This window comes from Triticum aestivum, chromosome 5A, assembly GCF_018294505.1.
Source record: "Triticum aestivum cultivar Chinese Spring chromosome 5A, IWGSC CS RefSeq v2.1, whole genome shotgun sequence".
Classification (NCBI taxonomy): Eukaryota; Viridiplantae; Streptophyta; class Magnoliopsida; order Poales; family Poaceae; genus Triticum; species Triticum aestivum.
The window spans coordinates 90,390,433-90,406,754 of record NC_057806.1 but is presented as its reverse complement, the minus strand read 5'-3'; the positions used below and the strand labels follow the sequence as shown (position 1 = coordinate 90,406,754).

The 16,322-nt window shown below is 45.4% G+C and overlaps 1 protein-coding gene across 1 annotated transcript; it reads right to left on the bottom strand.

The window, feature by feature from the left end:
• Positions 1–2,984: 2,984 nt before the first annotated feature.
• On the bottom strand, positions 2,985–7,165 carry LOC123102448 (WD repeat-containing protein 26 homolog; the record flags this gene model as incomplete). Its single annotated transcript, XM_044523795.1, is given in 4 exon segments — positions 2,985–3,529; positions 4,367–4,996; positions 5,736–5,837; positions 6,479–7,165. Coding segments are annotated over 4 exon segments (1,689 nt in total), but the record flags the coding sequence as incomplete, so codon positions are not given.
• Between the last annotated feature and the right edge of the window lie 9,157 nt (positions 7,166–16,322).

Sequence of the window (16,322 nt, the reverse complement as noted above, 5' to 3'; positions counted from 1 at the left end):
CTGACCTGGTGGCCAAGGGCATAGCTATCGATCTGCTCCAGATGGCCAAGCGAGTTGGCCCGTAATACGAAGCCGCCGAACACGAAAATCTGTCCGGGGATGAAGGTTTCTCCTTGGACAGCGTCGCTATAGACGATTGACGGGGCCATCGAACCTTTCATCGACGGCACAGTGGAACTCTCAATGAAAGCACCAATGTCGGTGTCAAAACCGGCGAATCTCGGGTAGGGGGTCCCGAACTATGCGTCTAGGATCGATGGTAACAGGAGACGGGGGACATGATGTTTACCCAGGTTCGGGCCCTCTCTATGGAGGTAATACCCTATGTCCTGCTTGATTGATCTTGATGAATATGAGTGTTACAAGAGTTGATCTACCACGAGATCGTAATTGGTAAACCCTAAAAGCCTAGCATGTATGACTATGGTAATGAGTATATCCTTTCCGGACTAACCCCTCCGGTTTATATAGACACCGGGGGGTCTAGGGTTTACATAGAGTCGGTTACATAAGAAGGAATCTTCATAATCGGTTGTCAAGCTTGCCTTCCACGCCAAGGAGAGTCCAATTCGGACACAGGTACAGTCTTCGGCCTTCATGTCTTCACAGCCCATCAGTTTGGCCCATGGATAACAGGCCGGACGCCCGAGGACCCCTTTGTCCAGGACTCCCTCAGGGGGTGCACACGCCGACCCAAATGGACAAAAACGAAGAAGACGCGTGTCCGTTGGGTCGGCACATTGGAGTTTCTCTTCCATCACATGTTCAAATTTTGAAGTACATTAAATCACTGCATGGAAGGATCAAGAGAGAACACATCAATGCAGTAAAAGTTTTTGGTCATTTAGTGGTCATGCATGCATGCGTTATAATTAATGCATCAACAAAAAAACCACTCCCTCTGTCCCATAATATAAGAATATTTTTCAAGCTAACAAGCTTGCAAAAACATTCTTATGTTATGAGATAGAGGAAGCATTTGACAAAAAATGAGCGTGCTAGTCAAGTACTTTTGTAAACTACAAAATGTATTCCAGCACTAACCATCTACCTTGGTTGGAGAGCTTTTCATAGTGGAAAGTAACGTAGGCTAATACTCCCTTTAATTTTCTAAATGGCCTTATATTATTTTACAGAGGAAGTAACATGCATATGTTACTAGTATATGTTGCTACTTTTAGAGTGAGAAGTAACATATGTGTTGTTACGTTCCTTTCTCCCCTCCGCCAGATCCAATCTCTCCCCTCCACTGGCCCCCCACGCGGGCGGACAAGGGGCCCCAACCTTTGCCGCCGGTCACTCCCTATCCCATCCTTCCCCTCCACCGCCGCTGGAAGAAGACGTCGGGCTAAGCCCGGGCGGCTGACGGCGATGGCGGAGGAGCCTCTCCTTCTCGCGTGCGAGGGTGGCGCGGGGCATCCGGGCGAGCGGAAGTGCGCCCCCAGATCTGAGCCTCCGCGACGGTGGCTCGCTCCTGGCGGCGAGCGGTGGCGGATGACTAGTGGTGGAGCTGTTGCATCTGGCCGCGCCGCTACGGCACCATGGATCGGCGGAGGCGTGGAGGGCTTTGGTGGGCTGGTCAGCTACGGGTGTGGTTGGCTTTCCGACCAGATCTGATCTAGCCAGATTGGCTTGCTCGCTCCGCGGCAGCGGAGATCGGTGGTGGTCCTTGCGCACGATGCGAGGCGGGGGTTTGTCGAGCGGAGCCGGGTGAAAACCTTGTTCTTGGCTTGTTGCCAAGACCGGCGATGGCGGCACTCTTTTGTGACGTTACCTTCTTGAAGGGGTCACCGTAGAGAAGCTCAAGACCTCTATCCGCTACCTCCGGGGGAAACTCTAGATCAGTAGATCGAATGACGGCGGCGCTCTGGTGTTGTTTCCCCCTTGGGGGCAACATTCTTGGAGGTGTGCACAGGCTCGAGGGACTAGTGGACGGCTTCTTTGGTGGAGCGGTGCTTCATCTTACTCATTGATGGCGACAGATCTCGGCGGCGTGGCGCAATGGAGACTCGGCGCCCGATGCGTAGAGATGGACTCGCGCAAGAGGAGGACGATGTCTAGCGTCATGGTGCCGTCGATGGCAGAGAGGTCTGGCAAGATCGGTGTGTTAGTTTATGTTCTGAAGATGGATTGGTGGAAGACGGTGGCGACAACACAATGAGAGTGCGTCGGACCGGTTTGTACCCCAAACCCAGTATGTGGCTCGGTTGGGGCCTCCGGCTCTAGATGTTAGGCTTTGGTGAGATATTTGTTTGGTATTAGGCTCGGACTATCGTCATCCCTTCATCAAGTGGTTAGGAGTAGCGACAGTTGCTGCTAAGATGGTGGCTTCAGACAAACTGTTGTACTACTTAATAAGATCTTTGTGAATAATTAATAAAATGGTTGCATGCATCATCTACACTACTTAATAAGATATTTGTGAATAATTAATAAAATGGTTGCATGCATCATCTAGATGTAGAGGCCGGGGCAATCCTCTTTTTTTAAGAAAAAACATATGTATTGCTATGTCATGTAAGTCTTCATTTATTTAGATGTAGACTTATTTTGCTTTGGGGTACGTTATGTTACGTAACATATGTTACTTACTAGAAACACCTCTTTTCTCATTAACTATTTGCCATAAGCATACTTGTTTTGAGATGTGTTATGTTACTAACTAAGTTACCCCACTATGATCAGCCTGAACCTGAAAGTAGGGAGTAATTTACACAAAACTGCAAGATTAGCAGTATTTTATCAAACCTTGCAATTGCTAGTTCAACAACTCGGGTAAAATAATATCAAGTAGGAGTATATGCGTTTCAAAGAATCTTCACAATGGCAGTGAAAACCCCAAAGACATCTAAGCCATTTTGGTTGGTTCCAAATTTATCTTAATTTCGTAAGACAATCAGGAAATCAGGCAAGATATGGATCACATTTGGTTTTTGCCACCGTCGTAACCATTGCAAAAGTAGAGCAAAGAAGGCTGCTTTACATGTGAAATAACACCGGAATTTGTACCCAGCTTGAATTGGTAAATTAATGTGACCACAGTGATGATGATGATGATGGAACAAGGGAGATGGTGCATAAAACCAAGCAGGTTTTTCACCCACTCACACCTGTTACTGTAGCTTTGTTTTAAACTATGGTGTTCTTCCTGGCGAAAGGAAAGCAAAGCAAAGGAGGATTTACAAATGACGCTTGCATGGGGGCTACCAAGGATCAAGCTATCATCGCTTGCATGGGGCTACCAAGGATCAAGCCATCATCATTTGCTGCGGCTACCGTTGCACTGGTGAACGAAACCGTTGCCGTTGGCACTGCCGTTCATGTGAGTCCCATTGCTGCTACTGCTGCTGCCTATGTCCTTCCGCTTTGTGCTGGCCTTCTTCACCCCCCATATACGTATTGTGTGATCATCACTCGCAGAAGCGAGCATATGTGGATTTGTAGGGTTCCAGCTTACACAGTTGACCGCGCCGGAGTGACCAGAAAGAGTCTCGATAACATCTTCCGTAGCTCTGTGCCATATATAGACCTGGCAGATAAAATATCACCACACTGAGTTGTCAAATCAAACAAACCACTGGATAGTTGTTTTCCATGAAACTTCAAAGACCTGACTAAAATTTCTTTCACCGAAACATTATGTGCCAGATTGGTAAACATGCATTTCCATATATTGGTGTTCTACTATGCTGGCTTATAGAATCCAGCTCTTGGCTATATTACACTGGATTATTTTCTCCAGACCCATTTTATAGCTACCTATCAGGTGTAAGGAACCATGGATCATGGATGTCATTACTAGGTGACTTCATGTCATCCACGGAAGTACCAATCCATCTGTAAGTTTCGTCTGGCTCACAAGAAACAAATGATCCCAAGATTCAAGTGATAAATTAGTAATGTATCCCAATTAAACATTAACTTTATCCACCATGTAATGCACATCATTGGACATGTCATAAAAGCAGTAACTAATATGTCACATACCAAATATTCTGAACAAAAGCTGGCGGAAAATACCTAGATCAAGAATCAATGTGCATGCAATCAAATCTGGGGAATAGACGTAGATTTTAAGTATCATTTACAGTTTCTCAACATAAGAAATATCATGGATGTTGTACATATTTTGTCATGTTTTGTTACATGAAGTAGAATACTGCAGCGAGCTGACAGCTGTTCCAATATAGGTCTCTAGGTTATCCAGTAAATTTGACTTGCAGGACAGAAAATATAATTCTGCTACACGGCCAAGAACAACAGTTTCCAGAACTCAGATATTATCTGCAATTAAAAATCTATAGAACAGGTGACAAGGAGAGCATAACTTAAGTGCATCTGCAGTCAATACATCATACATTCATACCTTTGAATCTTCACTCCCACTGGCAATAAAGGCCTGATCCGATCCACCAAAGCACGATCTTATAACAAACCGGCTGCGTTTATGGCCAATGTACTGTTTCACTCTACTGGGGTCATTCCTTATGTTCCACAAATGGATCTTCTCACTTATAAGATTTACAAGCAAGAAATCTCCATCATCAGAAAGAGAAAATGAAGTGATTGTATTATCCTCTTCAATCAGCCTCTCCTGTTTTGTGTCCCTATTGAATAAAAGAATTGTGGAATCTCTGTTCATAATTATTATAACTTTGCCATCTTTTGTTACAGAAAAATCAGATATTTTTGATGACCGCTGCCCTTTCCAGCAATCTGCCTCTTTACCATCTAAATCCCACAAGCAAAGGCTTTGATCAGATAGACCACACAATATTTGCTTTCCGTCTGGAAACCAGCCACATGACGTCAAACCAAGGCCAGGCTTTTCGTAGACATGAATACATTCACCAGATTCAATATTCCAACGCCGGATGGCTTCTTCCATTCCACATGTAAGAAGCTGGCTATCATCAGGACTCCATGCAACCATCATCACTGGTTTCTCATGACCAGTCAATCTGTGCTTCAGCAATAGTTCTACATCTTCATCGACCTAGGAAAAATACCCACATTACTGCAAGCAAGCAGAAGATTGATTTGTGTTGCATCAACTATCAAGATGGCAGTGAAAATGTAAATTTCACCATCATTATCAGTACGTACATGCGCATGCACATCCTGAGGTACATACTAGAATGCAATAAAATTCCTGGAACAAATGATGAAGATGAAACTGAAAATTAGGTTCATGTGCATCGAGATTGTTCATGTGCATCGGAATCTCGATGGGATTGAAGTTCTGAGATTGAGATGCTGGGAAGTTTTTCTAGAACTAAGTTTTGATAGTTCCAAACAAGGACCACATTATGTCCTCATCAACCACCACAAAAATAAAATCAGAACACCTTCAAGGTAGGCTAATCGCACCACCAATGCATAAATGCCAAGCTATATGGTCTATAGTGTCAGGCCACAAGATCATGTAGCAAACCAAACAAACATATTAATCAAACTTGCAGCTAAGGCCAACAAGGCTCAAATTAGATAGACTCACTCCGACAAATTAATGATGTAAAATATCTACCCTATCAATTTGCATTTGAACAAATAAAGGAAATACTCAAGATCTCAAATTTTCGGACAGAAACAACCAGCAGGTGACCAAAAAAGAGTGAATGTGGTTGTGCAGAAAGTTTTCACATAAGGCACTAGCTAAATGGGAAAGTAAGGGGCAAGACACTGCACTGCTGAACACCTTCATGAAGAAGGTCAAAAGTCAGAAGCATAGTTACCTTCCATATAATTGCAGATTTATCATTTGATGATGAGGCTAAATATTTCCCATTGTTTGAGAATTGAAGAAACCATACTTCGTCACCGTGTTCACGCAGAACCTGCGATAATATTTTTTATTTGCTTGTGGCTTAGTACAGGTGATAAGATATGTGGATAGCAGTGTCTGATTGTGAATCGAGAAATATTGTATTGCTTAGTTTCAATTATTACATTTAGGCATTAACTATTTTATACCAGGAATGAGAAGCACATCCTACTTGTCAAGGAGAGCCAGATCTCAGTTGCTTTCATGAACATTTAAATAGCACTCAACTCACATCTATCTTCTTCTCATACAAAAATATTTCCTCTACATTAACCTGAATCTGATGTATTCTCTTTCCAACCTAAATATATATTGCAAAATATTCAACACAGCAAGAGGGAGGTGGGAAGGGAGGGGAGGGGCGAGGATAGAGGATGCTTAAGTTATACTTTATGACAACTGGATCACACATTATACAGAGAGAGAAAACAGAATTTATCCAAGACTTGTTATGAAATAATCTACAAGTGATGTATAAAAACTGTACAGAAATAGTCAAACGAAGAGCAAGAACACCAAACCGACCAGTACTGCTTATTTTTGGATTCTTAAGCAATGCAGGCAACTGTTAAGCACAACCTTGATTTCAAACATGGTATTTAAATATTTAAACATGCAACAAATGCAACCACTGACATCAGCATGAGTTCATACCTGCAGTGTTCGAGATGGTATCTGATCCCTCCCACAGTGATGATCAACATAAAGTGACAAGCCATCAATAGAATTATGGAGATAACAAGCTTCACGTTGTACAGTAAGCGCCTGTTCAACTATATTCTCTAACCTCCTCTCTGGTACCATAACAGCAGGTGGGAGCACCTTTTGCAATTCCTCTAGGAGCTTAAGGCGTGAGTCAGAAGCTTCGGTTCCAAGCTTTGGAAACGCAAGCAAGAAGTTCTGCGGAGAAGAAATTATGCAACTTGACATTTCATGAACTCGTTTTCTGTTAACACCAAGGGGGGAGATTTCATTTTGCAACGTCTTTATGGCACCCATTAAGTTGTCATTTCTCAAAAGGTCAAAGAATTTCTGCTCCAATAACAAAAGTGCAGCAGACTTCACAATGTTTTCATCCAGAAGGCCAAGTTTATTCAAGGTAGCTACTGCATTGTCCCAATTACCATCAAGCACCTGCTTTCTGAATAGATTCACCGATGGAGAATGCAATGTAATACCTGATTCTTCCTCAAGAACAGCTCCACTTTTTTCATATCCAAGAGTATACAGAGCTTTTGTGATTATCCTCACAAATTCGTCCCTCTTAATAACACCTTTAGAACCAACCATAACTTCTTTCCCCTGGGAAGCCAAAGGTCTAGCCATTGTACCTCCCAAAGGGTTAATGGATTTCGAATAACAGAAACTTTCTGGTAAATTTGCTGACTCTACTGAGGATGCTCTTGCGCGTTTTGAGGGTGGTTCATCATCTTCAAAACCTCCCATGAAATGCCAAAGTCAGCCCATATATTGTTTTACTATTGCAGATACAATGTTCCGCAGGCTGCAGAAAATGCCGTCAAAAATTCCGTAGGTTGCTGCAGATAAATAACATGAAAAAGTCATTATCAAATGCAGCCAATAACCTGGTCTTATCTCGATCATTTTACAACTAACAATACATGCCCATCATAATAGCAAGAAATAGGAATGGTGCACATAAAGCAAGGAAAATACTGCGGAGAAACACAATGTACCTTTTGATTGAATCTACAATACAAGCTACCTATCCATGTAACGCACATATGAGCAAATGTGAATTGGAATACACGGCAGTAAATCTCAGAGACGCAAGGCACAGGTTGAAGCGCTCCCTATTATTTTTAAATGTGCAGGTTAGCTTGAACATTATGCACACCAAACAAAAATAGCCCCATCACACTTGAGCCTGTTTATTAATTATCATGTAGCATCAGAAAGAGAGATAAAATATGTATCTTTGAGTGACAAAACAGAAGCCTATGCTGATTAATCCTCATTTATAATAAGCTAATAGGACTATAGTCCCAACTCCCAATTCAAGCTTGTACTACCAGATATCTTTCCTGCCATCATATAAGAAACAAAGTAAAGTCAGGTTGGACCAGCATATCCAAAGATAAGTCATAACAGCACAAGCTTGTGGCAAGCTACCATGGACTCAGAAAGAATTACATAATGTGGCTCATCTGTTGTCATAGTTGCATCACTTCTTTCTTTCCTTTTGTGGAGCAACGGGTAAATAATAAGCCATGAAATAGATTGGTACACAGTAAGACCCTGATAGCAGTGATGCTTTATTGCCGTGAATGGCATGTGAGCTCCACATTGGAACCTTACCCTTATTGGCAACTTTTCAGTACTTAACCCTGACTCGCTGATAGTGCACAACTCGCATCAGTCCACTAAAGCTAACACTGAGAAGTGGCAAATGACCTCCATTTACAAACAAAAGCATGATGTCCATGAAATGCTCAGGCGAATTACTAGGAACAACCGACGGGTGACCACAGGGGTAATCAAACGCAGTAAGTAGGATCCAATTATGCAATCTGCATACAATCACTGTTGATTATAAGCTGCTCCAGGAAGCGCCCTAAATCACAGGAGTCCTGCCCAACCGCGTGCCCTTAGCGATCTAACCAATCCACGTGATATATATATAAAGAAACTAAAGCAAGTGGCGCAGCGACGGGGACCGGTCATCTAAGAATCTGTTCTAGGGAGAGTTCATCGTCGTTCCTACTCGCGCCGCCGGAGGAGCCCCCTCCCCCAAACCCACACCTGCACGTCGGGGACCAATAGGCGACGCAGAGAGCAGGGATTAGCGATCGGAAGGGTCCTGACCTCGGATCCACGCTGATTCGCGCGAGGAACACCCGAATCCGCGCCGAGACGTTGGGGAATCGCCTGCGGGGGGCAGGAGGTGGATGGATGGGCGGATTGGGTAGGGAGGGGGGGCAAGCGCAGAGAGAGGGAGAGAGAGAGAGAGAGAGAGAGAGACGGGAAAGGAAGAGATTGGTGTCTTGGCTTGGGAGAGACGGGAACCGACTGATTGAAAGGAAAAGGGAGGAGAGGTTGGAGAGAGAGAGAGATTAACCATTTCATTCACTCAAGCAATTGCACTTTGTTAAGTTTTTTTTTTCAAGGAAAGTCATCTTGGCACTTCATTGCAAAGTTAACAAAGTCATCATCCCACTAGCACATCGATTTTGAAGCATATATATGCCTAGCTAGAAAATGTGCCAAGTCATTAGCTTTCAATCGAATCGACGAGATATCATGAGCTTGTTGAAAACAATATGTCGGACTTGCTGAATAGGAGGGCAGAACATCAGACGCACCATTGCACGCATAAATGATCTCAAGACAGCCTATTCTACAATGTTTGTTTATCAACTGAAGGACTTGGTGAAGCGACATAGATTTCACCGTCGCTGCGTTAGAAACATAGTCAAATAACTTGGCAACTTATGCCATAGCTTTGCCTTCGACAATTGTGAACAATAGTAATTAACTGACTTGTGTCATTCTTAAAGAATGCACCTATGTTCAGCTTGTACATACCTAGTGGTGGCTTCTTCCATCTAACTTTGTTTGTCTGTTTCTGGAAAGTTGTAGGATTAAAAGTAGGTCTAGAGGGGGATGATTAGACTACTTGACCAAATAAAACCTAATCTTTTCCAGTTTTAGTTATAGGCAAGTCTTAGCAATTCTACCAAGTCAAGCAGCACCCTACACATGCAAGTATAAGAGTTGTGCAGTGGAAAGTAAAAACTTTGCATATGAATGTAGAGGGGATCGAAGATATCAAACACAATGAGGACATGATGTTTTTTATGTGGTTTCAATAGGTGGTGCTATCGTACATCCATGTTGATGGAGACTTCAACCCATGAAGGATAACGGTTGCGCGAGTCCACGGAGGGCTCCACGCACGAAGGATCCACGAAAAAGCAACCTTGTCTATTCCAGCATGGCTAACGCCCACGAAGGACTAGCCTCCCTCGGGGTAGATCTTCATGAAGTAGGTGATCTCCTTGCCCTTAAAAACTCCTTGGTTCAACTCCACGTGATCTTGGAAGCTCCCAAGTGACACCTAACCAATCTAGGAAACACCACTCTCCAAAAGGTAATAGATGTCTCTTCTTTACTTGTCTTGTGGCCAGGGTAGTATGACGATCTATTGGAGTGGTTTTAGGCACTGACAAATGTCCGAAGAACTACTGGCAATATTTCATTTGGTGTCATAAGTTTCTTCCTGGGAAGAAAACATTCTATACAATAGGCTTGGCAGCCACTTGTTGGGCCATCTGGTTGGCGCGTAATCGAGCTACTTTTGAAAAGAAACAAATCAAGACTCCTTTGAGATTGTGTTTTCTCTATGCTCTTTTCTGCTTTATTGGACAGGCTTGCAACAAGGGGACGCCGCCAGGGAGCTTCGAACAGGAGCAGAGATGATCAGGGCTAGTACGATGCAGTTGATGAAGATGTGTGACGCTACCAAACAACTGATCTAAGGTGTCTGAGGCTTTCGGGGCGTTTTCGGTGAAGATGACTGCCACAACAAAGCGTCTACCTCCTTTTGCTTCTGCCCCCGGAGGAGGTGACTCTCTTCGGCTTTCAAAAGACTGTACATGTTCTAGTTTGATCTTCTGAGAAATGTATTAGGCTAGTCCTTATTATGTGCTACTCAGGTTTTCGCCCCATAGCACCCGTTTCGATGGCGAGCGGGTGTGGTGGGTTTCCTGGTAGTGCTGGAACTCGCTCTACCTCTTTCCCTTCTCCTGACTCTTCTGTTAGAACTGGTTGTATTTTCGTCCTTTGCAATGGAAAGGGGTAAAGCCCGGTTCTAAAAAAAGGTAATAGATGTTGTTGTTAATGATGAACTCCTTGCCCTTGTGCTTTAAAAGATAGTCTCCTCGACACTCAATCACTCTCTCACGGATTTGGATTGGGGCAGGAGAAGGATTAGAGTGAAAAGCAACTTGGGGAGGCTAGAAATCAAGGTTCAAATGTCGGATTGGAATCCCTCGATCTCAACACAAGTGTAGGTGGTTCTCTCTCAGAAAATGGATATGGGAAGTGTAGTTTCGTCCTGGTTGCTCTCTTTGTGAGTGAGTGGTGGTGGAGGGGTATATATAGCCATCACCAAAGATCTAGTCGTTACAAATTTTATGCATAACTCGATGACACCAAAATTAAATCTCAGTGGGATCGAACAGTGTAAAAGATTTGAACATTAGACATTTCGGTGAGACCGGATGAATCCACTCGGTGAGACCATATGTGATGACCTAAGAAGATTCCTCATCTCGATAATTCCGATCGTTTCAACTTGGTAGTTCCAAAGTGAAAGCAATGGGTTACAGAAACTTGGTCACTACACTTTGGTGGGACAAAATGTCATCTCAATAGAACTAAGTTTCTAGGGTTTGGCTTATGGCTCTGTCTAATGTATCCCGGTGGGTCCGGATGGATAGGTTTCAGTGGGACCGAGATTGAACTTAGGGTATTGGACAGATTGGATATGGAGAAAGTGGTTGAGGGTTTTGAAGCAATATCTTCAAGCACTTGAGAAAATTATCATGACCAAAACCTTATCCCCTTTTAATAGTATTTGCTTTCCTATGGACTCAATGTGACCTTTGATCACTCAACCAAGAATTTAGAGTCTTGAAGCTTTTGCCAATGTATGTCCTTAGCATTTTGAGGGGTCCACAATCATATGTCCTTGCCAAGCCAACATTGACTTTCCTGAAATTATCTTTGAGTAGGCATTAGTTCAATGACATATATGTTGTTATTAATTACCAAAACCACCCGAGGATTAGATGCACTTTCAATCTCCCCCTTTTTGGTAATTGACGACGACATATAGATCAAAACTTCGACATTGGATATAATCAATGAATAACATCGTCGCTTTGAGAAGTGTGTGATAACCAAGAGACCCCCCTAGATTTGTGCATTATTTAGAATTTGCGTTTGAATGCAAATGCACAATCGATTAGGATCATGGGTCACTCTTACATGCCACATACAACTTGGTGGAGCGCACAAAATGATATAAATGAAATACATTGATATGTCTTCAACGTATCTATACTTTTTTATTGTTCCATCCTATTATAGTATCAATCTTGGATGTTTTATATGCAATTATATGTCACTGTATATCATTTTTTGGGACTAACCTATTAACTTAGTGCCAAGTGTTGTTTTTTGCTTGTTTTTGGTTTTCCGGGAAATCAGTACCAAATGAAGTTCAAATGCCATGAAAATTTTTGATGATTTTTTTCTGAACATAAGAGACCCTAGAAGCTCTGGGAGGAATTCAGAAGGTGAAGGAGGTGGCCACAAGCCACTAGGGAGCTGCTTGGTTCCTTATGGACCCACATTTGCTCCGTTTGACCTAATTCTGACTCTATAAATTCTCTAAAATCGGGAAACCAACAAAGAGCCACCCAAAACACTTTTTCCACCGCCACAAGTTTCTGTTCTTGTGACATCCCATCTGGAGGCCTTTTCCGGCACTCTGGCGGAGGGGGGATCGATCACGGAGGGCTTCTACATTGATACGTCTCCAACGTATCTATAATTTTCTATTTTTCCATGTTGTGTATATTATCATTCTTAGATGTTTTATAATCATTTTATAGTCATTTTATAACATTTTTGGTACTAACCTATTGACATAGTGCCAAGCGCAGTTGTTGTTTTTGCATGTTTTTTTACATCGCAGGAAATCAATACCAAATGGAGTCCAAATGCAGCGGAACTTTTTGTGGATTTTTTTGGACCAGAAGACATCCAATGGGCTGGAGAAGCGCCTAGGGGTGCTCCGAGGGGAGCACAACCCACCAGGGCGCTCCTGGTGGGTTGTGCCCACCTCGGGTGCCCCCCGGGCCGCCTCTTTACTCTATAAATACCCTAATATTCCATAAACCCTAGAGGAGTCGACAAAAATCAATTGTAGCCGCCGCAAGTTCCAAAAACACTAGATCCAATCTAGACACCATCATGGAGGGGTTCATCATGTCCATTGGTGCCTCTCCGATGATACGTGAGTAGTTCTTTGTAGACCTTTGGGTCCGTAGTTAGTAGCTAGATGGTTTCCTCTCTCTTGTTTGATTCTCAATACAATGGTCTCTTGAAGATCCATATGATGTAATTTTTTTGCGGTGTGTTTGTTGGGATCCGACGAACTTTGAGTTTATGATATCCATAAAAGTTATTTGAGTCTTCTTTGATCTCTTATATGCATGATTGCTTATACACTACTAGGGAAAACCATAATAGTAGCGCGAGTAATTTCCTAGCAGTAGCGTGGGGGCCGGCGCTACTGCTAGGGCGCTACAGCTAACTTTTAGCAGTAGCGCGGGCGGTACCCGCGCTACTGCTACTTCTAGTAGTAGTAGAGTGGTTGACACCCGCGCTACTACTACTTAGTTGTAGTGCAGGTCAGGGCCCGCGCTATCACTAACTAATTGAGAATTAACAAAATCCATCCATGGCGGCTGCTTCTGCTGGGCGTCATTGTCCTCTCCATCCATGGCTGCTACTGGTCCTGGAGGGGACGAAGTTGTCCATGGTGATACACCTCTCCTTTGCTGTTGCTACAAAAAAAGAGACAAGGATTAGAAGAGGAAGAGAGAGATAGAGAGGAGTAGGTGCAGCAACTCACCGGTGGCCGCCGGAGTTGGAGCCGAAACCCTAGATGACGCCATGGATGGCGCTCTGCTCGATTTGGAAGATGAAGAGAGAGAGAGAGAGAGAGAGAGAGAGAGAGAGGAGTAGGAAGAACAACTCACATGTGGTTGTGTCCATGGCGGATTTGGCCACCGCCATGGATGGCGCTCTGCTGGATCTCCCTCTCCTTCCAACATTAGAGAATGGGGAGGAAGGAGGGGGATGGGGCTGTGGTGGGTGTGGAGGTCGCCGGATTTGGGGGAGGCATGAGGTGCAAGGCCGGCGGTGGTGGTGGATGAGGAAGGGAATCGCGGGTGGGAGGGAGAGCCTATGGAGAGAGGGCGGAGAGTGAGGGAGAGGGGAGGGATTCGACCAAGGATATGGAGACTTCACCTACCTTGTACTTAGTAGTAGCGAGGGGTATAAACCCGCGCTACTACTATCAACTTAGTAGTAGCGCGGGTTCATACCCCTCGCTACTACTATGGCATGTCTCGGGGGGCACGGTAGAGACTGTTTAGTAGTAGCGAGGGTTAAAAACCCGCTGTCGGTGTCAAAACCGGCGGATCTTGGGTAGGGGGTCCCGAACTGTGCGTCTAAGGCGGATGGTAACAGGAGGCAGGGGACATGATGTTTACCCAGGTTCGGGCCCTCTTGATGGAGGTAATACCCTACATCCTGCTTGATTGTTCTTGATGATATGAGTATTACAAGAGTTGATCTACCACGAGATCGTAGAGGCTAAACCCTAGAAGCTAGCCTATGGTATGATTGTCTGTTGTCCTACAGACTAAACCCTCCGGTTTATATAGACACCGGAGGGGGCTAGGGTTACACAGAGTCTGTTACAAGGGAGGAGATCTACATATCCGTATTGCCTAGCTTGCCTTCCACGCCAAGGAGAGTCCCATCCGTACACGGGACGAAGTCTTCAATCTTGTATCTTCATAGTCCAACAGTCCGACCAAAGGATATAGTCCGGCTGTCCGGAGACCCCCTAATCCAGGACTCCCTCAGTAGCCCCTGAACCAGGCTTCAATGACGATGAGTCCGGCGCGCAGTATTGTCTTCGGCATTGCAAGGCGGGTTCCTCCTCCGAATAATCCATGGTAGATTTTGAACACAAGGATAGTGTCCGGCTCTGCAAAACAAGTTCCACATACCACCATAGAGAGAATAATATTTCCACAAATCAAATCTGCTGACACATTTTGGCAGCATGACATCACGCCATGGCCCGGTCATTATTCGAACCGTTTTTCTCAACCAGCACCACACATATCGCGAGGCGGTTTTCTTGACACATCTTGTCAAAGCAGAGATCGTGTTCCCCTTATTATGGGATTCTCATCAATACAGACGTGGGTAACCCAGCCGTGCCCATTGGTATGACTCCTCGCTTTAGGCGAGTCCAAAACGGCCGTGAGGAGGACGCTTGACATTCACCCTCTTTATAAAGTCGCCAAGACATGTCCCTTTTTCCTCTCGCGCTCAATCGAATCCTTCCCCCGCCTTGAGTTCCAACACCCCAGGCTCAGGTCAGGCGCTTCGGACTTTCAACCATGTCCGGATCCAACCTCCAAGGTCGGTGGATGCCTTCCTCTGTCACAGAGGAGGACATCAAGAAGCTGAGAGAGGCCAGATATCTGACCGCTGAAATTTCGCACAGGCTGCCCGCCCGAGGGCGGGTCATCCCCACTCCCGAACCCAACGAGAGTGTTGTGTTCGTCTCTCACTTCCTCCGAGGACTAGGCCTCGCTCTGGAACCCTTTGTTAGGGGACTCATGTTCTATTATGGGCTGGATTTCCACGATCTGGCCCTGGATTCCCTCCTTCACATCTCGTCGTTCATCGTCGTATGTGAGGCCTTCCTTCGCATTACCCCTCACTTTGGCATGTGGCTCAAGACCTTTAATGTGAAACCGAAGATGATCGAGGGGCAGCACACAGAGTGCGGAGGTGCCATAATAAGAAAAAGCGTTGATGCTCCATGGCCAGAGGGTTCCTTCCCAGAGGTGTCTAGTTTGTGGCAGCGTGTCGGGTGGTAGGTGCGACATATGCCAACGGGTGGCTTATCGTTGTGGGAGCCAGTAAGACGTCACCGGTGCCTGGAAACGGGATGAGGCGAAGACATGCACACCGGCGAATCTTACCCAGCTTCAGGGCTCTCCGTGGAGATAACACCCCTACTGCTGCTCTGCGGGGTCTCTGCATGATCACTAGATGGACAAGTAGCTACACAATGCTCCTTGAGCTGTTCGGTGGGAGGAGGAAGAAGGGCATGGCTCACCTGCTTCTTCTCCTTGTGTGGTGTCTAAAACTAGCTGGGGGTCCAACCCTTTGCATGGGTGCCCCGGGGGTTTATATAGGCCTACCCCCGGGGGTACAATGGTAATCCGGCTGGGCGCGGGGCCCAGCCGTCTGTGACTGCGCTCGCCGGCTTTTGTGCCGGCTGCTGGGGCCCTCCGACTGGTGGGTCCCGTCGGCTGCCGGCCCCTTAGTCGACAGGCAGGCCCCACTGTCTAGGACCTGGTTGGCGGCTGATCACTGTTGCTCTATCTTAGTGACATGGGCTTCGTCGTGGTAGGCGTGGCTACAGTGCTGCCGTCCGGCGGGTGGCCACTGTAGCCTCACCGCGTCTTGTCTCCTTAATGGGGCATCTCCTTCGAGGGGGTGGCAAGCCGACTGGGGAGAGCTGGCTCCGTCTCGGGCCGTCTGAGGGAGGCCAGGCCGCCTTCAGGTGTCTCTCTGCCTGAAGGGGCCCATCGCCCGTGGGCCGTACTGGTAATCCATCGTGGATGACGTCAGGGTCAGTGTGGCAATAGTG